At 38.8% G+C, this 24,882-nt stretch overlaps 2 protein-coding genes across 15 annotated transcripts in view; one reads left to right on the forward strand and one right to left on the reverse strand.

Annotated features, from left to right (window-relative positions):
• Positions 1–14,835, forward strand: part of CRACR2A (calcium release activated channel regulator 2A) — a 78,627-nt gene extending 63,792 nt beyond the window's left edge. For 3 of the 12 annotated variants that reach the window (XR_010356612.1, XR_010356611.1, XR_010356610.1), the window contains exons 17-19: positions 134–210; positions 1,158–2,186; positions 2,836–8,848. Coding sequence is in view for 1 of the 12 variants with exons in the window: in XM_064409911.1 (XP_064265981.1) it covers positions 134–210; positions 1,158–1,248 (168 nt within the window). In the remaining 11 variants the exon portion in view is untranslated. Of the gene's footprint in view, positions 1–133; positions 211–1,157; positions 2,415–2,835; positions 8,849–10,121 lie in introns of those variants that run through there. The other 9 variants (XR_010356617.1, XR_010356618.1, XR_010356613.1 and 6 more) reach the window with 9 other exon arrangements.
• Positions 14,836–14,968: 133 nt separating this feature from the next.
• PRMT8 (protein arginine methyltransferase 8) overlaps positions 14,969–24,882 on the reverse strand; it is a 58,149-nt gene continuing 48,235 nt past the window's right edge. For all 3 annotated transcript variants that reach the window (XM_064409913.1, XM_064409912.1, XM_064409914.1), the window contains exons 9-11: positions 20,725–20,875; positions 18,387–18,508; positions 14,969–16,589 (exon numbers count right to left, since the gene is read on the reverse strand). In XM_064409913.1, the coding sequence (XP_064265983.1) occupies positions 16,506–16,589; positions 18,387–18,508; positions 20,725–20,875 (357 nt within the window). In that variant the 3' untranslated portion in view covers positions 14,969–16,505. The remainder of the gene's footprint in view (positions 16,590–18,386; positions 18,509–20,724; positions 20,876–24,882) is intronic.

The raw sequence follows: 24,882 nt of genomic DNA on the forward strand, positions 1-24,882 counted from the left end.
TGTATAATTATAATCCTAAAATAATCTATTTCTCCTTTATTTTCATATTTCAGTATATCTCTGTTGCTCTTTTTACAGCTGGAGTGAGACATTGTGCAGAAGTAATTGAAATGGTCTTTCTCTTTGATTGTAGGATTATAATTTAATTTTCTATGAATGCAGTGCTTATTCTGGGTACAATGTGGAAAAGTCTGTGCTCCACTTAGCTAGGTAAGATAAAAACACCAACAATGAGTTTTTTTATGTGCCTGACTGCCCTGTAGCTCATGACGTTGTGAATTCTCTTTGTTTAACTAGTTTTAAGTTATGTTATATTATATTATATTTATATTAGTTTTTTATGTTTATTAGTTATAGGAACTCAGGGTGGTGAAATATTCATTGCTTTTAAACTGCTCTGTCACCTGACCCTGTTGCTCTGACTGAGAGTTGCTCAGGTTCATAAAGAGTTATGCTATTGAAACTCTGTATAGATCCAGAAACATCTGGATTGTTGCTAGGAAAGCTGAGGGTCTTGGCTGCTGTGATAATTCTTGCAAGAATTTCCTGAAGGTTTGCAGAAATATACTTGAAAATGCATGCTGCTGACTCCTTGCAGCAGGACATTGGATATGCTTCCTTCTCCCCTCTGCTCATTACATCTCAAATTCTCCTGGGGGCTGGGAGACAGGAAGAAGTGGATTTTTTAACTTATATAAAGGCTAGAGGTAAAGATACAGGAAAATATGGCCCCACTGAACCACTTACAGAGGTGAAGACACTGGTAATGAGTTGGCAAATCGCCGATATTGTTGCTGAAATTAGTGAAATTTTGTGAAAGTGTCAGTAATTGATAAATGTCTGGGCAGCCAGATTTGTTTCAGTTTTGTTCCAGCCTTAAAAGTAAGAAATGAAAGTCACTGTTTTGAGTCTGTGTAATATGCAATGTGTTAACAATCAGCACTAACTAAATTTTTCTAACTAAATGAACAAAAGCGGTTGTGTGATGCGGCCACCATAATTGTACTTTTTTGCTTGTTTGTTAGGTCACAACATTTTGTCATCTTCTGTTAAATCTCTGGACAATTTTATACTCTTGGGAAAATGGATTTTTTTGTTCAATCTCTTGTGGGTTTTATTGACGTTTTTTTCTCACGAGTATTCTTTCTTTGCCCCAGGATTTTAAAAGAACATGAAGATAAAGTGAAAGAGAAAACCATCGAACTTCAATCTGATACAAACAAAAAGTCATGCTGTATGAGGCAATAAAATGCTGAGGCATGTTTAGACAAGTCATACATTTATAAAACACTACCTGGCACTATCAGATTTGCTTTTATACTCCAAATATTTCTTCTGCTGTGTTCTGACTGTAGGTGCAAGTGAAAGTGAAAATCTTTATATGATCTGATCTTGCTTTTATAAATATTGTCTTTAGTTAATTGAGAGTGTATTTGGGACAGTAACAGTCTTTTATTCTGTTTGATGCCAAACACCACTGAATCCTGCTTTGTCATCAGGCTTGTAGAAGGTGCCACATTATTAATATGAAGAAACAATTTTATGGGAAGAAAACTCTTTTGAATATGAAGTAAATTCCTACTTGTATGAATAACCCATCATATGAATACTGCTTATTTCATTTTTGTTCAGATCCTTAGATCCTCATTTTTGGGCTAAGCTCCCTTTACAGTTTTAAAAAATTGCCATAGGTGTAGTTGTTTGTAGTTTAAAACATGTTAAGGCTGACTGAACAGCTCTTTGTCTCCAAAAGTCTGTCATAGGAGGTGTCATAGAAAATTTTGGAGGTAGAATTTTCAGAAACAGCAGATCTTATTTTGAGGAAGATTTTGAAAAACTTACCAGCATTTAATGAATGAAAAATCACACCAAAATTCAGTGAGATATTGCTCTTTTAGCAATGCTAAGAAAAAATTCCTCCTCATGTAGCTAAACACATGACTGCTTTTTCAAAAGCAGCTGCCACACAACATTCCTCCAGGGCCTGATAGCACTGAGACACAGTTTACCCATGGGATGCATTTTAGAAAATCATGGCCTACCCTGGACCATAAGAAACACAGATGTCAATTATCTTTGGAAGCTTTTGTGGAGTATAAATGGAAATAAGAAACTTGAGAGTGCGTCACCACATGATCAACAATTATTCCTGGTGGGATATGTCTTCACTGCATCCGGCTGTTGTGGTAAGCATTCAAGAACAAGTATTCACAATGGTGAGCTTGTTGGGAAGGTGGAACTTATGGCATAATTTATTTCATTAAAATATCACACAAGATGGTAGATTTCATTATATAAAATTGTTACAGACATTTTTAAAATCAATTTTCTAAATGTTTTTAAAAATGTATTTTTAATTTAATCAGTTTGAAATTAAAGATGAGTAATAAGCATTAGCTCAATAAGTAACTCTATTTTGGATAAAAACTTTGTCAGTAATTAATTGTGCTCTTGGGATTTCAGTCTGATCAAAGGTGTTCATCTAGTTTCAAAAACTGCACAATAGGGGTTTATGGACTTTCCCCTACAGCAATTTTGATATCCATACCAGCACTCAAATGCCCTTTCCTATGAGTTGGGGTCCAAGTGTGACCCTTTCCCTGTCACGTAGAATAACCAGGGGTTTACTTCTGTCAGGAATGATGGATGAACCAAACAGCCCAGGATAAGCTGATTATTAAGAGTTTTTCCCTTGTTGATTCCTGAGAATCTGTTCATCCAAATGAAAAAAACTACCCTTTCCTTCAGTGAGGTGCCTAAGAAGCTCTAAAACACTAAAGGAGCAAAATGAGTATCCATTACTGAAAATCAATAGGCTTTCTCTTCACTTCTCAGGGTTGCTTCTTGAAGTCCACTACTGGTTGTGGAGAGTTGAGTCACCTTATCAACTGTGGCACATTATCCATCATGGAAGACTTAGAATTGAATCATCTGTGTTCAGTCCTGTCTGGAGCTGAACTAATGCAAACCATTAATTCAAACATCAACAAAAACAACACTTTATCCCAATTTCAGCTAGGAAAAAAGTGTCATCAGTTTAAGTATTGGCTCTGCTAATTGACTTTGAGTGATCTGTTTCTCCATTGATGTTGGAACCAGCAATATTTCCTCTAGCCTCTGTCAGCTTCAGGAAGACAGTTTGAACCCTTAATTCCAGCTTTAATGTCCATGATTCTAGCCCCACAGATTCAAATTCTTAATTTCTTTTTCCCTGGTTCATCTTGATTTTGAAGGACAGTGACAAGTGAAGTAGATTTTCTTTCTGTGAATCCCATGGGATCATTTTTATTTGGGTGTCCTTTAGCATGCACTAAGACCCTGCCAGCAGGATGTACACAATTTGAGAACAGACAATGCTAAGAAGCAGCTGAATCCTGGGATGAGAGGTGTTTCTCCTTCTACAGACAAATCTGGTGGAGTCTAGCACCCAGGCAACGTCTTCCATCTAGGATTGATAGCTGTGGCCGCTGCTGATCCTTCTTGGAAGTCCAGCCAAATTCCAAGCTGAGTACACATTGCAAAGGTGTAGATACACGCACAGCACCAACATCATCAGCCACACAGAGACTAATGTCTTCACTGCTTGTCACCCACATATGCGCAAGCAGCATTCCTATCAATATGAACACAGATAACCTAATCCTCTTCCTTTCCAACAGATCAAGACTGAAGTTCTCTGATGAAAACATGCGTGTACACAACTCCTGTGACTTGCAGTGTTCTCTTTCTCTCACCCTGTCCTACACCTCTCCCCAGGATCAAGCAAAAAATCACGTTTAATGAAAAGGCTAGATGTCCTGTAGCTGCGGGGCACAAGGCTTATTCAGATAAATTCTGACCAGCAGCTTGCCCACATACAACTGGTCCCTTTTATTCTACCTTCTCTTGATTTTTTTGCATGCTTATTCTTCTTCCACCTACCCTGACCCCTCCCTTTCTCTGTCCTTCATATCCCAAAGAAACAACTTGTCCCTAGTTGCCTTTTCCCTGTTAGTCCCAGGTTTTCTACATCTGTACCCATATTTTTTCTACCATTTCCTAAGTCACCTTGACTTTACGTGCTGTTATTAATACAAGTTTCCGCTCCCAAAAGAGTCCCAACTATTCCCCTCCAATTACTTGTGAAGTTACTGTGTAACTCCCCCTTATCCACCTGGGAAGTCCAGACTTGGCTTACAGTGCTCTCTGTAAAAACTTTCAGCTTCTCACTCTGTTATTTGCAGTGTTCAGGGTTGCTTGTGAAGGTTTCTCATGGTCTGTTTGGTTATCTAAACCTCAGGTCAGGGCTTATTCACCTGTTGGCACACCTGAACAAACAGCAGGTACTGGTGGACTCATGCTCACTGAAGACAGGTGTGAAGAACATGCAACAAGGCTCTTCTCATGGACAGATTCTGCTGTCCAGCTGGCCATTAAACTGGTGTGGGAATTGTCAGGTTCCCACATTCATTGATGCTAGGTGTATTGCTGGGTTGCTGTCTTCTGACTCTCCAGCAGGGTTTTATACCTCCTGGCAGTATTTTTCTCAGCTCTTCAGAAAGTTAATACTGGCTTAACAGAAGTGAAGCTTCCTTTTCCTCTTTTCTTTTTTTTTTTCTCCATTTTTTCCATTTCAATTCTCCATTGGCAGAAATTGATCTCTGCCTGGTCAGGTACCCAGTACTGACAGATCTTTGGATACGTACAATACAAAGTCCATTTGCGTGGATATAACAGAGTGCTTCTAACCCTTTGGAACTGAACATCCATGAATTACTGTGTGCCAGTCAAAACAGATTCCAGCCTGCCCAGATGTGAATGGAGCAACAGTGTAAAAAAATCATTGCCCAGTATAACCTCCCTGAGAGAAGTGTATAGCACCTCCTTACATACCAGATTTGAGGAGTGATCTGCAGCTGTTAAAATGGGAATGCTCCGCACACAAGGAATATGTGAGGAACAGACTATGCTGAAGCAAGTTTGCCTCTGGAAGAACTGTACTCAGTGGTCACACCTCATACTGGAGCAGGGACAAATGAGGAACAGGACAACTGGCATCCCAAAGCCCAGGACAACTGGAAACATTGAGATTGAATGGCTGAAACCATATTACTTGGTGTGGTACAAAGCATTACACACAGCCCCACAACTTTCTGTGCTGCCTGTTGGCTCCCTGGGCAAATTCTGAAAAAAAAAATGGAAGCTGAAACTCAGGAGCAGAGGAGAGAAAAAATGTACATGTATACATTTGTCTAATGGTTTACATTATTTTTCTTTCCCCAGAACTGCAATCATCGATAAAAGATTTGTGTACTTTAGTAGTAAATTAACTCAAGTAAAATTTCCCAACTTGGGAGCATTTTTGTTTGCAACATCTGTATATTGGCAGAATTTTCTACCATGTGAGATCATTTTGGAATAAATCCTCTTTATCATCTGCATAAGTAGAAGCTTGTTTTAGAAAGTAGAAACATGCTCATAAAGCTCATCAATAGCAACTTCCTGAATTCATCCACAGCTGTTGAAATAATGGGTCTTTTTTGATTATTGAAATTACAGGATTTGCAATAGCACTCACATACACTTCTGGAAAAAGGAGAGAGTTATGCACTTTGGCCTGTTTACTCATAAAACAACTAAAGTTATTTTAATATGAAGCTAGTAAAGGGCACCTGGTTATTGTCTGATGAAAATAGGCTTCTCAAGGGGAAAAAAACTCCAGTAGGTTAACTTTACAGGGCATGTATAAAAGTTCATTTCTATTACTAATCTGAAATATTGTATGCAGAGACACTGAATTCTTCCAAATGTACTAGAATTTGAAGGACATTGGATTAGTCAGATAAGCATTGCTTATTTCCTTTCAAACACTGAAGAGGGAAGTGTTTCAAACAAGTCCATCTATACTGGATAGCTGTGTTTAGCTTCTGCAGTTGTCAGTGCCTTTTCTGCCACATGCTTCTTCTGAGCACAAGAATCATTACAAGAAAAAACCCAGATTCAGAGGAGTTTTCTCACTGGAAATATCTGGTTTTCATGGGTTGAACAAGAAGGGAGTAGGGAATCCTGTGGAACTGAGACATTTGAGTAACACATGTGGCTCTGAATCTTACTCAAGCACTCCTATTACTTGAGGTGCTGTTTGTGTGTCTGGGTAATGAACAGTGAAGACCCTGCTGTGTTTTGTGTGGCTGATGACATTAGTATGTTGTGTATGCATCTGCCCCTTTGCAGTACATACTCAGCTCAGGTTTTGGCTGGACTTACAGCAGTGAAGAGCAGCAGCCACAGCTACCATCTCTCTGTGACATAGTGTTATACCTGGTGTTTTGTCTTGTGCCATCTTTGCCTCATGTTGTGAGAGCTGTGTTCTTTTGCTCAGAGCATACATAATATGCTTTTAGGTCTTGTGTCACTCTATCCAGCTTAATTTTTTTTTTTTTTTTGCTGTCTTCTTAATGACCTTGTTGTAAGTGAGTATTATTTGGAACATTAGCCTGCCTGTTTGCAGGATTCAGTGCTGCTGCAGCTCTACACTTAAATCTTACCTTTTCAGAGGAAATCAAGCCTATGAATCGGGAATGTGAATATTCCTGTGACTGTATAGCTGCTGTTGAAGCTCAGGTGCTGCTGTTTTCAGAGGGAAGATCACTGGGTAGGTTTGCAACTCTCCATTCCTGCCAATCATTACTCCTCCATTTTACCTTTTACAAGCTGTTAGAACCCTGCAACAAGCCATTTTAGGCCTTGGCAGAATCTCAAGAAAAAATATAATAGAGAAAAGAAGAAAAAGACAGAATTCTCTCCTGTATTAGTGAGCTGAACTAGCCCAGCAAAATCTGACAAATACCACAGTTAGTGGGAGGATATGGGTGGAAAACACAGCTAAGATCACAGTTTTGAGAAAAGAAGTCTAGAGGGGTGGGCAGCCCATTTTCAGTACCAAGAAGGTGTTTAATTGTCTCACCTCTTTTTAACCTCATATTTCAATATTAATAAATGGAACTGGATGGGGACCATATTTCTCAGACAGCCTGGGGAGCTCAGTATTGCTGCAGCCAAACACCAGTTTGGATACCTGTGCTGGGGGCTGGAAAGCCTCAGGACTGGCAGTGCATAGCTCAGAGGTAAGGAAGGCTCTCAGCTGCAAAGCTCAGATGCCTCCCCTGAGAGCCTGAGTGAACACTCAGTTTCTGCATAGCCTTCTCCCAAGTTCTTACAGGTGCAAATGACTGAACTGCATTGAACTGCACTACTTGACAGCTTTGAACAAGGTTCTTTGAATCTAGGCTATTAAGGCTCATCAGTTGTCATAGCAACCCTGTATTGTATGGATTTATATTATGAAGCTGTAATAAGGCTGTTGCTCATCCCTCTGAAATGAGGCATAAATCACGAATACAGTTTCTCAGTGACAGGACTTCTTTAAGTATTATTCTGACAGAAAAACTGATTTGCATTAAATGACATTTCTGTCAGAAAGACGAATGATAGGAGTGAAACTTTCTACAGGTAGGCTATAAGCACTTTCATTTGTAATCCTCTGTAGAGTCACCTTTTACACTGAAATTATTTGTGTCATTAGAAGCCCCAGGAGAGGTTGTGCAAGGAATTACTAAACTCAGGTAAAATGTGTGAAGCCCTTGCTGTTGGCTTGTCCCATGCAGGGAATGCTACCCAGCAATTGAGTTCTGCTCAGATTATTAAATATTGAATTTTTTGTTTAATATTTGTTCCTTGCTGACATGGTTCTTGTGTAGAATGGTAGCTAAATGTACCTTTCTGTCATTGCTGTGCAGACAATGCAGCTGTGCAAACATGGTATACACAGATTTCTGGAGGGCGCCATTGGTCAAGAAAGTTAAATCATACACAATTACAGACATCTATCAAATGACTAAAAATTAACTTCTGGCAGGTTTCGACATGTAGTGCTAAATAAGCTAGGCATGGTTTATTGTGAAGGGGATTTGTATCCAATTTGTGATAATTTATAAAGTCCCCATTTCTGGAAGTTTTCAGAACAGTTTTTATACAAAACCACAGTGATTTGACACAGCTTTGAAGACACTGCTTGGACTAGAAACCTCCAAGGTTTCCTTACAACCTACGTTTTGGGGGTACAGATGGAAAAATCCCCAAATACCATTCTAGTTAAGCAGACTGTTTTGAGTGTCTGCTTTGTATACCAACATTAAAGCCCAGCGGTTAATTTAAGATCACCACAACACCTGCAACAGAGCATTTAAGAGTGTTATGAAAGCACTCTGTGGTGCAAGACATCTCTTGAGAAAGCAAATGTCTGTCCTGTCTTCCAGAAAGGCAAGAAGGGTCCAGACAGCAATGAGCCTTACAATCCCCAGGAAAGTGATGGACAACTAGTCCTGGAAACCACTCTGAGATACACAAAGCACAAGGTTGTGATCAGGAATAATCAGCATGGAATGACAATGGGGAAATTGTGCATAATGAAGCTGATAGTTTCCACAGTGAGATGTCTAGCTTGATGGATGAGAAGAGATTCATGGATGTTGTTTTACTCAGCTTTAGTGAGGCTTTTGACACTCTCCCATAACATTCTCAGTGACAAGATGACAAAGTGTTAGACAGTTGGACAGGAAAATGCTCTAAAAACCAGCTGAATGACTGGGCCCAGGGGGCTTAAAGAAGAGAAAGCTCAAGAGGGATCTTATCAGTAAATATAAATACTTGAAGAACTTTGGGAATGAAGAGAAGAGAGCTACACTCTTCTCTGGAGTACCCAGTGACGGTAGAAGAGGCTACAGGCACAAATTAAAACACATGAAATTCCATCTGAACACAAGAAATTATCTTTTCTTTTTTCCTGTGGAAGTTCTCAAACACTGGACTAGTTTTCCCAGAGAAGTTGTAGAGTCCATCCTTGAAGATACTCCAGACCTAACTGTAAGTAGTCCTAGAAACCTGTTCCAGCTTGTCTTGCTTCAGCAATGGGGTTGGATGTTTTCACAAGAGATTGGTAAATCACAGTGGTACTTTCTGTCTTCTAAAATTCTAGCTGTCTATAAATGTTCCAAGTCTTGTGGGACTGGCAATATCTCCAGGCCAACTAGATTTATCCTCACTGGCATGGGCATTTTCATGAGTGGACTGTAAGAAGAAGGATACGTGACACACAGGCAAGTAAGAAATGAAGACAGCTTAGTAGAAATGTTCAAGAAAGGTCTGGTTTTGGTTTATAAGCAGATTCCACAAAGGGAATTCTATATATCACTGAAGTACAAGCTAGAAACTTCTCAAGATGAAGGAAAAGAAACAGCATATTATGCCACTACTGTTGAAGGAACAAGAATGGAAGACCATAACACAGTATCAATGTTCTGGCAAGCAAACGTGGATTTTGCATTTGGACCCATGAACATTAGGTTGCAAGGGTCTAGGAATTTGCCCAGATGGAGAGTAGACATCCTGCTGCTCAACAGAATTCCTACTTAGTGGTATTATTTAGCAACAGAATTCAAATGGAAATTTCTCCCAGAAAATGTTAGACCTTATTGTCTTCACTACTTTTGTTAGTGGGTTGTGTCAGGACAATTTACCCAGTCGTTTGAATGTTTTCCAATAATTTTCTTAAGTTCTTTTCTCAGTTACCTCCACATCTTCACTGGTAAAGGATACCTTCACTTTGTGAATTTTTCTGCTTCCATTCCCTCAATTCATAGCTCAAAATGTATTGTCATCACATGTTTTGTTTTGTTGGGCTACTTGACATACAAATGTTATACATCACACGCTGCTGCTTCAGCTTCACACAGCACTTATATTTCTTGCTATCTACACTCACCCCACAGGAAAGCGAGCAAAATAATGAGCTTTTTTTTCCCTGAGATACTCCCTCGGTGGTGATAATAGCAATTATATTTGTTTTAGTCATATCTCATTAGCTAATGACATTGATGTTTCATGCCAATAAATGTGAAAAATATGCCACAATGGTGATAAAGTGCTTCTGCTAACTGATAGGCATTGCAAGTCACTGTTAATGAGTTACACAAGCCTTTCTGGGTGCCAGTTCTTATTCCTGCATCAAAATGGTAGGAGAAGTATGGTTTGTGATTAAATTCTGTTGTGACCTTAACACAGGTGTCCATTTCTGGTTCTAGGGCTGTGTTGTACTGGAAATGCTGATGGTTCATTTACATAAATGGGAAATGGCTGGACACAAAAGCACAGAACCGAGCTGCAAAAGAGGGTGTTCTGTTTTCCACATGAAGACTTAGGGGTCAGCTCAGGCTTGATCTTGCTGATTGCTGTGCTTCTAAAAGACCACACTTGATTCATTGGAATGACTTGGATTGCCCAAACCTGTGTGTTGTTTGAGGAAATAAGACTGATTTTGTGCTGCAATTGTTATCTCAAAGGTAACATGGTTTCTTTCTGTTTCATAATCACACTATAGTACCTCCCCAAGCTTTCTCAAAAAATACTGTCTTCATGTTATTTGCATCATCACATATCTCCATTGCTGGTTTCCACTCAAAAATGAGAAAAATATCAAACATACAAAGAAAATATAAAGGGAAGGGAGTCAGGGAAATTGTATTGGTACCTGTAAAGCCTAAAAGACATGCAATGAGAACAGCAGAGATTTCAAAAATTTTGAGATCATAAAAATCTTTTTCTTTCCCGTCAGTGGTGTCTGCACCCTAGAAGAATTTTTTTTTTGTCTAAGAGACAGGTGGTCTGCTTTAGCAGTCATCTGTGAGCAGAGGTCTGCTTCTTTCTCTGTCTTGACTGTGTAGAACACATCTTTTACCTTTTTTGTGCCTAGCCCCAGAAGCAGCAGCTATTTTCAGGGAACACTCTTGTTCCCTGTAGGCGTACTACTGCCCTGGCTGACCCCAGTCATCATACTGTGCAGAAACACCAGTTTTCTGGGAAATCTCTAGCTGATGATTCATGTTTTCTTTACTCTATACATATTCTTATATCAGATCCGAAGCATCAGGTTAATTTCTTTAGTTGCTTTTTAAAAAGATTTGTAGGTGCTGTTAATTCACACTTAATTTCTAGAAAGTTTAGATGCCATCTAAAGGATTTGTCTTCTATATGACTCCCACATGTGCTTAGCAGATTAAGCTGTAAGATGAGCGCTGAGAAATGTTGAAAGAAATGTTTCAAAAAAACTCCCCCTTTTCCAGTTGGAACTAGTCTGTAAATGCTTCATTCCTATTGAAAAGGAAATCACCTGGCTTAGTTGTATATTCCATCTAGGCAGATGCACACACTGGCATAAATTTAGACCTTATAAGCCAATAGCAATTGCTCATAAAATGTGTCCTCCATGGCACCAACAGAGCACAGTAAGAAAATTGAAGTTCTCTTTTACATAGTGATCCTTGGGATTACACTTGTTGCAAAACCCTTAGATGCATTTGTTAAGCACTGTGCAACAGCAACAATATAGACTGTTAGGAGGAAAAATAGAGGAGGAGGGATTACAGGTGGATAGGAGGTGTAATTCATATCAGGCTAGGATGCAATAGTGGATTGTGTAGGGAAGAAGGGAGTTACCATGAGGGGACTAAGATGAGTACTAATTGTATCTTCCTGTATCTAATCGAGAGTTACAGTGAAAAGAGAGGCAGCCTTTTCTCGGGGGAAAATAGTAAAATAACAAGAACCAACAGTCCTAGGTTAAAACAAGAGAAATTCCAATTGAACATTACATGTCCCTGTGAGATTATCACAACACTGTAGCAGCTGCCCAGAGAGCCTGGGGGGAGTCTTTGTTCTTGGAAATCAAAGAATCCCTGAATGGTTAGTTTTGGAAAGGACCACTGGAGGTCTTGTAGTCTAACACCCTGCTCAAGCAGGGTCCCTTAGAATCCATTACTCAGGATTAGTTTCCAAATGATTTTTAAATATTTCCAGGGAAGGATTTTCCAGAACCTCTTTGGCCAATCTGTTCCAGTGCTTGGTCCCCTGAACAGTAAAATTCTTCCTCATGAAATCATAGAATATCCTGAAGTGGAAGGGACCCATAAAGATCATTGAGTCCAACTACTGGCCCTGCACAGCACAGCCCCAAGAGTCACACCATTTGCCTGAGAGTGTTGTCCAAACACTTCTTGAACTCTGTCAGGCCTGGTGCTGTGACCACCTGGAGAGGCTGTTCCAGTGCTCAGCCACCTTCTGAGTGAAAAACCTTTTCCTGATATCCAACCTAAACCTCCCCTGACTCAGCTTCATGCTGTTTCCTTGAGTCCTGCTGCTGGCTGCAAGGATGCAAAGGTCATTAATTTCCCCTTTGCTTCTCCCTGTGAGGATGCTAAAGACCACAAAGAGGTCTCCCTTCAGTCTCCTCTAGGCTGAGCAAACCAGGTGACAGGTTCATGTGGAACTTCCTATGCATCAGTTTCTGCTCTTTGCTTCTTGTGCTATTGGTTGGCACCACTGAGAAGAATATGGACTCATTCTCTTGGCACTCCCCCTTAAGGTGTTTACAGACATTGAAAAGTCTTCTTCCTCTCAGTCTTCTCTTCTTGATGCTGAACTGGCCCAGCTCGCTCAGCCTTTTCTCCTAAGAGAGATGCTCCTGTTCCCAGTCATCCCCATTCCCCTCTGCTGGACCTGCTTCAGGAGCTCCATGTCTCTCTTGGACTGTGAAGCCCAGAACTGGATGCAGCACTCCAGATTCACCTCACCAGGACTGAGTGGAGAGGCAAGATCACCTCCTTCAAACTGCTAGCAGTGTTCTTCCTAAGGCACCCCAGGATACCACTGACCTTCTTGGCCTCAAGGACACACCTCTGGCTCATGGACAGCTTGTTGTCCACCAGCATCCCCAGGTCCTTCTCTGATGAGCTGCTTTCCAGCAGGTGAGCCCTGTACTTTCTAATCTTCCTAAAGCAGGGACTTATTCATTATATACATAAAATACCATGTATCCTTCATAAACTTACCTTCTAAGTGAATTAAGTTATCTATAATCAAATCTGTATGTGTTAAATTAATTTCTGGATTAATATTAATTTAAAAACAAATCCTGTTAGAAATTATGTCTGAGAAGGTTCTTCAAATTAGCACTGTGGTTAAAACATGTTTTGGGTATTATTGGGTAAATATTACCACCTTGCGTAATATTCTTGTTCCCATTTTGGACAGTTTAAACTCTTATTAGAAGTCTAAGATAATATTGAAAGGCTGTGAACCCCTAATTTTACACACAGAAAGGTTCCCAGAACATCCCCTGCAAAACCCAAACCTGAAACTATTGACATCTGGCAAGAGTTAATTGGTGCTGTGAATAAGAAGCTGTTACGAGAGTAGAGCCATACTATACTGTTCTTTAGAGAACCTTGGGAATACAGTGACCCCCCTAACACTAGGGACTACTTCCTTAATCCTGCAAGTGTGAATTGCCCACTGTGCCTTTTAGAGGCATGCTCAGCATGGAGCTTTTTTTGAATGCTTCTTTTTGTTTCAAGTGATAAGAACAATCCCTGAGAAGCGCTTTAATACTTCTGCCTTAAGATCAGAGTCAAGGCAGAAGCAACCTGCTTTCTCTTTTCTCCAGTGCTGTGTTACTCACCAGGGACAGTCTTTTGTGTAAATACTCTTTTTCTGTTTCTTTCTCATGCTCTGTCCTCAGCTCATGATCTTCTTTTCCTGTCTGTGGGAAGGGAATTAAATCTTTTAAATACGTGTCTGTTCAGCTCTCAACCATCATTTTGTCACTGTATTTTAATGCAAAGCTTTGAAAATCAGTGGCTTGGGTTCAGTCCTGGAGTCCATGAGAAACCTTCTTATTAAAGCCTTGAGAAAATGAGGCTCAGACTGTGGTAGTTAACTGGACTTGGATTGCTGAGGAAAGCCTTTTAGCTGGTTGCACCTGACCTGCAAGGTCTTTGCATACCTGTTTCACTATTGCTGACCTACCAATGCTATGTGTGCCCAACTCACCGGGGCTTTCAAAACCTTGTTGGTTAGTAGCCTTGCAAGCCTGCATTTGCTTTTTCATCACTGTGATTTGAAGGCATTCAGCACTCTGGTAGGCACTCTCAGTTCTTTCTGTGATGGACAAATACATAATTTTTTTTTTTTAATGTGAATAAAAGCACAAGCTAATTTTTTTTTTTTCCAGGAAGGAATGTGCCTGAGGTGTGGTGACCACCTCAGAACTGTGTCATTAACAGTATGAGTCAGGATGTAAACCTGCAACACTGAAGTGAATGGGCACTTCAAGTACTAAGGCAAGGTGGCCACTATTGAAAAGAGACCAACACTTCACTGTCAGCAGATGAAAGATGAGACAGAAAGGGCAATTGATGTACACCAGTTCTTAAATACTTCTCAAATTGGTTAATGAGCTGTTCTGATCCAGTGGGGTTTTTTTTTGCTGCTTCTTGACCAGTGCTTTTTGTCAGGCAAAAATGAAACATTCTCAGAAAAGACCCTTGGGAATATTTTTTTCTTTTTTTCTCTTTTCCTTTTTTTTTTTTTTTTTGTTTGTAGGTTTTTTTTTTTAATTAAATAAGATATGAGACTTTTTTCCCCCTTCTTTGTTATTCTTTTAATATTAAAGTTATTAAATATTTACGTTGTGGGCTAGAGAAGTGGATGGTTTGAAATGCTTTCAAAGTATGATTTAGGCAAACAAAGTAAGAGTCTTTCCTCTTTCAGTAATAGTCATCTCAGTGATTAGTGGCAAAGAAGAAGATGAAAACATTGTTTGAGTGGATTTTTATATAAATGGAGGGCCTGAGAAAAACTATGGTAGATTTCCTTACCTTAAATTCCTAGAATCACAGAAGTGTTACTAGAAAAGGACTTTTGAATGCTTTTTTCCCAGTCCATTACTGAAAGAGTAGCTGAACTCATTCCCTGAAAATGACAGCAATATTTGACAGATAAACTCGATTTGGTAAGGTAAATTTTTCATCCTCAATCCAAAAATATGAAAGAAGCTTTAAGAAAACAGTGATGAACTAAATTGCAAACAGTATCTTTTACTGCTGAATTACAGTTTAATTTCACTCTACATAGACACCATTGGATAAAATCCCCAAATATATTCTTTAGACCATAAGAAAATGGAGGCACTGTACAGTTTCTGTGGAGGAAAAATCAATAGAAACAGGTTTCTAAAAAGCGAGAAGTTGACAAATACTGGCAAAATACATCTTCAAGTATGCTTTATTTGCAGGTGATTAAAAATATTTTTAGGCAAAAAAAAACTAGTCAATCTTATCCAGTACAAGATAGAACATGATTTAATGCCTAATGCCAGACGGACTGGAAAAAGTGTCAATAGGACTGGTGATGCAGTTGTTGATGAATTACATGTGATTAAATGGCCCACATTCATATAGTAAAAAGACCTGATACATACATATGAGGAATTGTAAGCACTTAATATTTTAACAATAAGCAGGAGATTATGTACAAAAAACAAGGGACTCAAGGGGATGGGAAAGCTACAGACATCTTAGTAATATCAGAAGCCATGGACTTTTTTTTTTAAAGATATTAACTTGCTCCTGCAAATTGCTGCACTCTTGAGAATAGTATTTGCAATTTAATTATCTAAAACATCACCAAAAGGTAACACGAATTCCTATTTTTAAAAAAATTATTTTATATTAAGAATTCTGCAAAGTACTGAAATATGGCATGGCCAAGAAGCATGAATTATCCACCATTTCAGAGACTTTGCATTCATCACATTTAAATACTAGGTGTCTGATTTCTGAAAGTCTCATGCAAAATCCATCTATAAAAACTCACCGCAGAATATTTTCAAGGATAAAAAGCTAATGTTTTTTAAAGCTCTGACAGACATCCAGTTGTGAAGGTGAATTTCAAAACGAATGGTCCACATTTTCAGAGGACATTCAAAAATATAGTTGTTGAACTCCCGGTAAATGCCCAGCTCTTATCTACACTTTGCATGGAATATTTACCAAAGCTATAACATTGGACAGTTAATGGAGTATATCACTGCCTAGATTAGTGCCAGAGGTAACATCATTATCTTTCCATAACTGCGTAATGAGAATTGAATAATCACAAAACAAATTCCTATTATGAAATTACTTTTTTTTCCTCATGTACAATATATATATGCATTTATATTGAATATAAGTCCAGTAATACTATCACAGTAATGTGCTGTAGTAGTCTTTCATAGTGAGAAAACTGCCCTAATCATCTTTAACATGCAAAGCTTGGAAGAACCAGAAGTTCACAGTAAGTAATACAATTTGTATATGCATCTTCTGCCATCCTAAAGTTAACCAGAACACTCAAGACTGTTGCTTTTTTTTTCTATGTTTAACAAAAGCTACAGTTCTGTATACTGTACATTCACAGTGGGATCCCAGTCCCCTGTACTATCTGCAAGAAAGATCAGGTTACCACCCTCCATCAGAGTAAACATTCTAGTATTTAATACAATAATCTTGTGAACAGTTGTTCCTAGCTTGAAGCTCAGCAGTTCAAGACTTGATAAAATTCTCCTTTTCATCTCGCTGAGAGGTTTCTTGCTAACGCATTTTGTAGTCATTAGATACTGACATTTCACATAGCTGTCCTTTAAAATCCAAGTCTACTGTGAAATCCAGGTCACGCTGTAAAAAGATTTAAATGCAACATGTAAGTAAGACCATAAGTTTAGTGTATTAATTCAGGTATCATTGCTTGGATTGAAAGGACCAGCAGATTCAAGAGATTCCTGTGATGGTTTCTAACTTATTCTGGGTTTAAATGGTGCTAACACTGAGAAGCAGGCTGTAAGATGTTTAATAGCATTCATCATACAATCTGTGCTTAGGTCACATTTCTGTACTCTTCCTGAGGTGAATTTAATGTCCTGGTTAGTTCTGGTTCAGGAAACTTCTGAAATGCTGTTATCATATGTAGCCTATCAAAATTTTTGTGGGGTATCCCCCATTGAGATGCTCTTAATGTAGGCTAAAGGGCTTTCCCACTAGGGGCTGTTCAAGAACAGATCTAGTCAACTTCCTGTTGTACAGTAATTTTTTCTCTTATAATGACATGTTTTTAGGGAAGGGGCACTACACAGCCCTACAGAAGGAAGCTTTTGAAAAACTTCATGTTTCAGAAGAACAAAGCACTAGCAATTCCTTTTGAACCAAGGTGGTCTCTCTGTTTTATGACAACTATCAAGAACACATTTATTTTAGCACCCAAATCTGCATTCAGGTGCTGACTGCTGTGCGAACAATTTTAAGATATTTTATTCATTTTTCTCCTCACTGAAAATTGATACATTTAAGCCAAAAGAAAATATTCCAGTCCCCCTAGGACAACATAAGAGTGGGGAAACAGATTATTTTCCTCTTGCAGCAAGCAGCATCATGGGTGAATGTGTTTGTTTTAATGCCAAGTTTATTTTGTGTTTATTTCTCCCTCTGTATCAACACTACCATATCCAGTCTGTGTTGGTATAAAAATCAAAAAGCAATGAAAAAAGGGAAGACAATGAAATGTTAATATTTGTTGCAGCTAACAAATGCAATTTTTCAACAATTGCAACAACTGTGTAGATGGACAACAGGTTATTTTAACTGCTGTTTACTGTAATAGAAAATGAAGAGATACTGATGAAGATTTTTGGCAGAAAATGGGCCAGTGTTTCTCCCAGAAGCCATAATTCTCATGTCTTGTTCTACCCAGCCATGGGTTGTCTATCAGACCGTGTCTCACAGTCTCCTTACCAGTTAAAAGAAGCACTAGGGGGATTCAGCCCATAGCAGAGAAACTGAGGAAGTTTTCAGCAGTCATGGTAGTGTGATACCCACCATGCTTTAGCTTTAGTCTTAGATAAAGCATCTGTATTTGCTATGGAAAGGAACAATTTTTAAGCTACCCTTTCACTCAATTAGTTCCTGAGTACCTGAGTATTCAGGTACATTCAATCAGTGAGTTGATACAAGCATTCCTCTGAAACAGGTTACTTAATTTCCTGTTGGGCTGTCCTTGGGCACTGAGTGGCAAATCACTCAGTGCCCATAGATGTGGAACTGAAGTACTTAACTCTTGATCATCCTGTGTTGGCAGAAGGGATCTTTCCACTGATTTCAGTGACACTGGGAACAACCCCTTGCCTGCTTGTGTCACAGAATGAGAGTAAAGCTGATTGCTTTAATGAGAGGGCAGCTGACTCAGTGATGTATTGAATCCTCTCCCTTGCCCTGCTAGCCTGCTTGCAGGCTGACTTCTGTAACAGTAGGACTGCTTCACCATTGCTGTCATCAGCTTCGGTGAGGCTGGGACTGGAGCTCTTGCTAATCAACATGAATGCCTTTAGCATGCTCATTGTTTTACTCCTATGCATTTTCTTTATTGCTGATCATAGTTTGTGGTCAGTAGAGCTGGAATTAGGATCAAGGATGCTGACTTACCACATTTTTTGCATTTGGCTTCATGGATATAGTCCCATAGATTTCTTCTCCTCGTCTCACAGTTAAATAGTCCTCCAAGTAGAAGACAGTTTGCTTCCAGTGAGTATAAGGAGCATCAGGTGCTAAAAATATATATATATGGGTATCACTTATTGAAATTTCTTAAATGCCTTGCAAATCAAATTATGACTTGGAAACAATTGGGAAAAATCCTTTCATTTCATAGAATACTTTATGTACTATATTAGCAAATATGCTTTAGAACACAATTCTGTTGGCTGTCTGTGAGTTGTCTTCCCATTTTTACTGGAATACATCAGATGTGAATCACACCCAGCAAGAAAGATTCCACAAAAGGGGTTACAGGGCAAGATAGGTACATTTTTATGCTTTTCTTTCAACCCACACATATTCAAATTGGGAAAATCTTTACCACCAAGTGCTTTGAATTTCAGAAATCTAAATTAGTTCAAAAAACAATGGTACAAAAGCATGAAGGAAAGGTCCATCAAAAATTATTAACCACAGTGTTGCAGATGAAACATTTGACTAGTGATCCCAAACCAGCAAATATTTTAGTTTCCAGGATACAGTGGATGAAAGGGCATTTGCACCTTGATCTCCTCTGGGACTATTAAAAGGCATTTTGGGAAATTTGCCAGAGATGGAAACTGGTCTAAATTAATTTCTAGTCTTGCTTAGCAGAATTACTTTGATGACCCTTTGCTATTTCAGGCTTTTAATTTACTTCTTTAGTTCTATTTCTGATTTAAATTTCAATCTTTGAGCAGTGCCTAATGAACTTGCATTGGTCACTTTTTGTTCCTACCATTCTTGCAGTCAAGATATCTAGTAACCTAAGAATAGCTGTAGAAGCTCAAAGACTTCCTAACTTGGCAAAAAAAGCCTCTTATAAATTTCTTTTTCTTCCATTTGTATTGCCCAGTCACATGAGGTCACTGTATAGTATCATTATTAACACTTTAATGAAATAATGGTTTTATTTCCTTTCAACACCAGTGTTTAAAAAAAAAAATTACTTGGCTCTAAAAATTGTTTGTGACTGGGGAAATGCTAATTATTTTTAAAAAACTGTCAGGACAGAATTTGTAGCTCTAAAATTCTAGAAATTAAACCAATTATTTTCAGAAGCTGTGCTGGAAAATTTGTATTGTTGAAAGGAAAAGCATTTTACCAGATAATTTCTGTCTATGTGTCCAGACAGTTTTAATGACTGTTAATCCCAATTGTTAAATGAGATATCTTCTTGTAGGAGTTCTGATCCAGACTGTTTACTATTTGGACATGGCTGCATAAAATTTCTAACTGAAAACCTGTTAGACCAAAACAAAATTGAATTTAAATTCTAAATCATAACTTCTGCCTTGTACACACCCAAGTAGTTGTGCACATGCCCCTGTGCAGGGCCACATTCCCTAGAAAAGCCTGACATCACTGGAAACTTGTGCTCCAACAACAGGAGGTGTGTGTAATGCAGGTCCTGGTCTTCAACTCCACCCCAAATTAAACATTTATTCATAATTTATAAAAATACATGTTAACTGAATTCAGTAATTCAGCTTTGCCAACAGACACCAGGTGAGAATCTTTACCAGTCTTCTGGACAGTGGTGACCTTCAGCAGCAGATGGCCAAACAACCTTTTTATGGAGCATTTCTGCACCTCCCATATCATGACAAACTGAACAGAGGCAGAGAAACACTTCACCCTCCTGTCTACACAAAGGCTGTCTGCAGGATGAAGTTTTTGCATTTATTGCAAGACTCTCTGGTTTATTCAGTCTGGTAAACAATGCCTTAAGGGAATGGAGTTATTCCTTTAAATATCTGCTCACCAAAGCAAGTTAGAGTTTCACATCTGGATTGTTAGAGACAACTCACATAATCAGTATGTGTGTTTTTATAGCTTGGAAAAATAGTAGTTTTGTTTTTAGGCTCTGGGGCAAGCTTTGTTTCATTTTGGATTTGGGGAAAACTAGGATGCAGAGCTGCTATTTCTCTCTGAGCTGATAATTCTCTTTCTAATCTAAGAAACTTGACACAGGATTTAGATATAGCTGGTGAGAGACATAAATTCATAGGTCATAATTCCTGCTGAGCTCTAAGATTGATATCCATTGTGAAATTCTGCCTCTGTTTCCACAGAATTCCTATAAGCAGTTGTCCTTTCCCCATCCTGCTCACCTCCCCCAAAATGACAATAGTTTTTATCACTGAAATTCAAATGTGGTGGTGCATTAAAACTTCTTGTACTATCTAACCAGCAGCACTGATAGACTGATAGCAACAGAAATTAAATTAAAAGAAGTACAGATTACCTGTAGAAAATCCCATCTTCTTGTGGCACTTTGTAAATTCAATATTAAAATAGGTGACCAAGGCGTGAATGTAATCATTGCGTTGAATTTGGAGGCAGAATGCAGAAGTAAATTCCAATTCTTCAGTCTTCACTGTATAAATATCTACTTCCTGTTTTGAGGAGAAAGAAATGCCATTTACACGCAGATGTCTGTGACTCTCAGGTAAGTGTTAAATGAGATACTTTAGTATTTTGTTTAATGATCAGACACAAAGATGACTGGCAGCCTTTTAAGACTGTAAGAAGTCAGTGGTATATTCTGATATACCAAATCATGAGCAAATGAGGCAGTTATCTGACTAAGCTGAGAGAGAGGACGCTCAGTGAAGAGAGTGTGTTCTTGGGAATGGTAGGGAGGGCTGTAGGAGCTGGGGAAAATCAGGGTAAAAAAGGTGCTCTGATAAATACAGGTGGATGTTGAAATGGAGATATAGGTCCAGTTCAAAGACCTTTCATCATCAGGGACTGTCAGCATGAGGAAAGATGCCAGAGTTAGGTTTTTAATAAAAATACATTTATTTGTTTTTGCATCTCTGGAAAGTGATTTGACAGTGCCAAGCAGTCAAAACATTTGAGGCACAAGAGGGGCCTGCTTTTTGATGGTGATGCTTTCTAGTCCTGTATCAGGTAACTGATTCCAAACAGTGAGCACAGGGATCTTGCTCTTGAACAAGACAGAAACAAATTATGTTAATTGTATTATGGCTTGATTGCAGTAGTTGCAAGGGACATTGTAGTCTTCAAGATTGCTTATTTCCATCAATATTTAAATCTCACTGTTCAAGGCTTAAACTGTATTTTTCAGATGGATCTGATTTTCCCAGCTAGGTACTGCTTTCATCTAGGTTGTTTCCAAAAGCTGTAGTGATGATAGGGAGGATGGTAAGTCTGAAGTATTATTCTAATTCTGTGGGAAATGTTTCCTGTGCACTTTCTGTACCTTCATAGCTCATTCTCATTGCTCTGGTACCCTTATTGCTCATGCGTACAGGGAAACATAATTGTTGGAGGCAGAAATCCAAATTTTGTCTATCAGCTGAAGTCAGGAATTGTGTCTCTGACCTCACCAGCATTTCTTAAGATTTGCACTGCAAGAATGGAGAGCAGAGTCTAGATTGCCCATCAGAGGGCTCTAAATTTTAGCCTCTTTTAGGGCACATTAGAGGGCTCTTGTAGAAATTGCCTTCTGTAATCTAAGGTAGGACTGCAAAAAGAGACATAGAAAGATGCAGCCATATTTCAGTTACTGAGGTCTTTGCATGGACCACATGTGTGTTTCTGAGACTTGGAAGACTTATGGGGAGCCAATTTAAGCAAGCCATAGCTTTGGCCTGTCTGGTTAGCATTATTGTTCAAGAACGACTTAACCATAATGAAAATTATTCTACTGCATTGCAACGACACCCTGAGGCACTAGTGTTTATCCTATGTGACCTATGCATATAACTGGTCATTTAAAGCTGTGATAACCTTAAAATGTTTTTGGTTTTTCCCCCTCGAAAGAGGGTAAGAAAAAAAGCATGGGAGGAATGAGAACTTCTGAGGTCTCCTGGCAGAGTTCCATAGCAGCTTGCAAAATTTGCTTTGCCAAGCTAACCTGGACTGGTGAGTGATAGCTGCAGACTTCTGTAATTTTTGGTGTCTTTTTAGTGATCTCACGGTGGGGAAATTGGGACTTAAGTCTAGTGGTGAGGCACATAAAAGGGAGCTAGCTCCCTCTCTCTGAGCTGTGTTGGCTTTGCAGGGTAAAGTGGAATCAAAAGCACTAGGAAATATTTTCATTAGAGAAATTTCTCAAAAATATTAAACAGATATCCTGAATAAACTGTTGGTCAGTTTTTCAGTACTTTTTTTAAGGACAGAAACATAGCTTTTTTACAATGCAAAGTAGGAGACAGAAGTGGGTTGTTTTTTTTATTAATTAATATAATTCTGAGAATGGCCAAGTCTGGTTTTGGTGATCTTGAATTGTACTCTGGCAACCATATATTCTTATATAAAATGGCAACACTCATTACAGCTAACTGCACAGGAGACAATGATGGAAACTGGAGTGCCGTGGCTCCTCTTTCCTGATCTCCTTCCCATACAGTCAGGTTACTCACAAAGCTAGGACTTTGTGAACATGGAAATAAGCTAAACGTGCAAATCTCAGTGGATGCCCAGGTTTGGTGGAGTTCTTTTATTTATTTATTTCTTTGTTGTTTTTTGATCAGAGAAGAAAACACAACTGTTTTACTAAGTATGGAACAAACTTTTCCATATTTTTGCGCAGTTCCTTAAAGCAGTAGGCCCCCAGCAGGACACCTGTACATTTATTCCTGTGTTCACTCATGGATTCTGGTGGTTTGAAAATGCTTTGTTCTCACTACTCTCCCTGGCTGATTTGCTGTGGAAGTTAAACACAGGACTCCTATTTGGCAGGACAATTCCTGTGTCCCTCAGATGTATTTAAGAGATCATGCAAAAGAGAATGGCTCTCATAGCAGAGAGGATTCCCTGCATGCACCACCCCTAGTGCACCTATTGTCCAGTGCCTAAAGTTCCTTAAAGCATTCAGGACTTGGGTTACATCCAGTTTCTGAGGAGTAAAAAAGAGGAAATTTTACTCAAGTCTCCAGCATGTCAGATAAGTGCCATGGCTACACAGCATGCACAGTTGATGTCTTATTTTGCTGATTTTGTAGAATCATTCAAAGCATCTAAATTGGGAATTGAAATAACTGCAGAAGCACAAGACTCTGACTGGTCTCTGAGGAATATATCTAGTGACTGGTCCATCCACTGACTAATGTAGAGAGAACCCAGACTCATATGGTAGGCACCTTAAATTAGCTGGCTTTGTGTTGAATACAACCCTAAAAATCCCTCTGTGAATCTAATATGAACAAGCTGTGCTATCCAAAAGTGCTGTAATAAAACATTTGAATAATTAAACATTATGGCTTTGTTTATTCTCAAATGTTTTCTTAAGCTAATATTATTCTCTGAATTCACAAATATTTCCAGGAGGAAAAAACCTTTTTTTTTTTTTTAATAAATAAACCATGTGCAAAAGTAAATTAAATTCTAAAATATATAAGTACAGAGTCTGTTTTTCTTGCTCTCATATTGCTATCTTGAACATAAATCTCCCTCCTTCATGCTTTTCATTGACAATTTTCTCTGCTTAGTGATCAGTTTGTGAGATTCTGGAATGGAGGGTGGTTTGTGCTTGTGTACTTATTACCTGCTTTGCTCTCATGGTGCATCTACATGGTACAGCACCATTCTTGACAAAATATGTCAAAACTGAATATAAAACCTGAATAGAAACACTTTGAAAATTGTTGTCTGTCATCTTAAACCAAATTACTTCCAAAGACCTTCTAAATAAAGTGTTGGATTTGCACTTCAATTAAGCGTGTGCAGCTTTTTATTCCACATCAACCAACCCATTTTTCTCCCTGATCTCTTTCTCCCTGGACATATTTCATGGAGTCTAAATAGCTGTTTCTTTTATGTGTGCTGCAATTTTAAATGGCTCTGGTTGAGGCTGTTTTCAGGCACAGCCATCTTGTGTTCCCCTCAGTGCAGATGGACTGTGCATGCATATGTACTCATACAGAGTTTCTGCTTCTGTTCCTTTTTTCTGCTTTCACTAAAGGTTTTGCAGACTGGAGGCATGGCTTTCCCCTTTGCATATGGGAATAATTAATGCTGTGTTTTTCATTGGCAAAAAGTGAAAGGGGAAAGACAGAACTGATTCTTTGGGATAAATGAGCTCTTGGATTCATGGACCTGGTACTACCACTACTATTGATGCAGACAGCCTTGTTCAGGACAGTTGTCCCACATGAAGATTCCTTCACGTGAAGGGAATGTTAGAGCTTTCAAATGTTCCTGCAGGCAGTTCCTTCATTGTTAACATGACCTTGTGAACAGGGTTTAGTGACCTTTCTGTTTCATGTAGAGCAGGGTACCAGATAACCTCTGGGTGCAGATGTTGGGGCTGAGAGAGAATTCTCTATAAGGCTAAGAATTAGGAAGTTAGAGAAATAAATTGAGTTCAAATTCTGATCACATGTTCTTCAGTTAATTATTTCATCATCAATTCAGAACTGATGTTTCAGACTTT

The sequence above is a fragment of the Passer domesticus genome, chromosome 2 (assembly GCF_036417665.1).
Source record: "Passer domesticus isolate bPasDom1 chromosome 2, bPasDom1.hap1, whole genome shotgun sequence".
Taxonomy (NCBI): Eukaryota; Metazoa; Chordata; class Aves; order Passeriformes; family Passeridae; genus Passer; species Passer domesticus.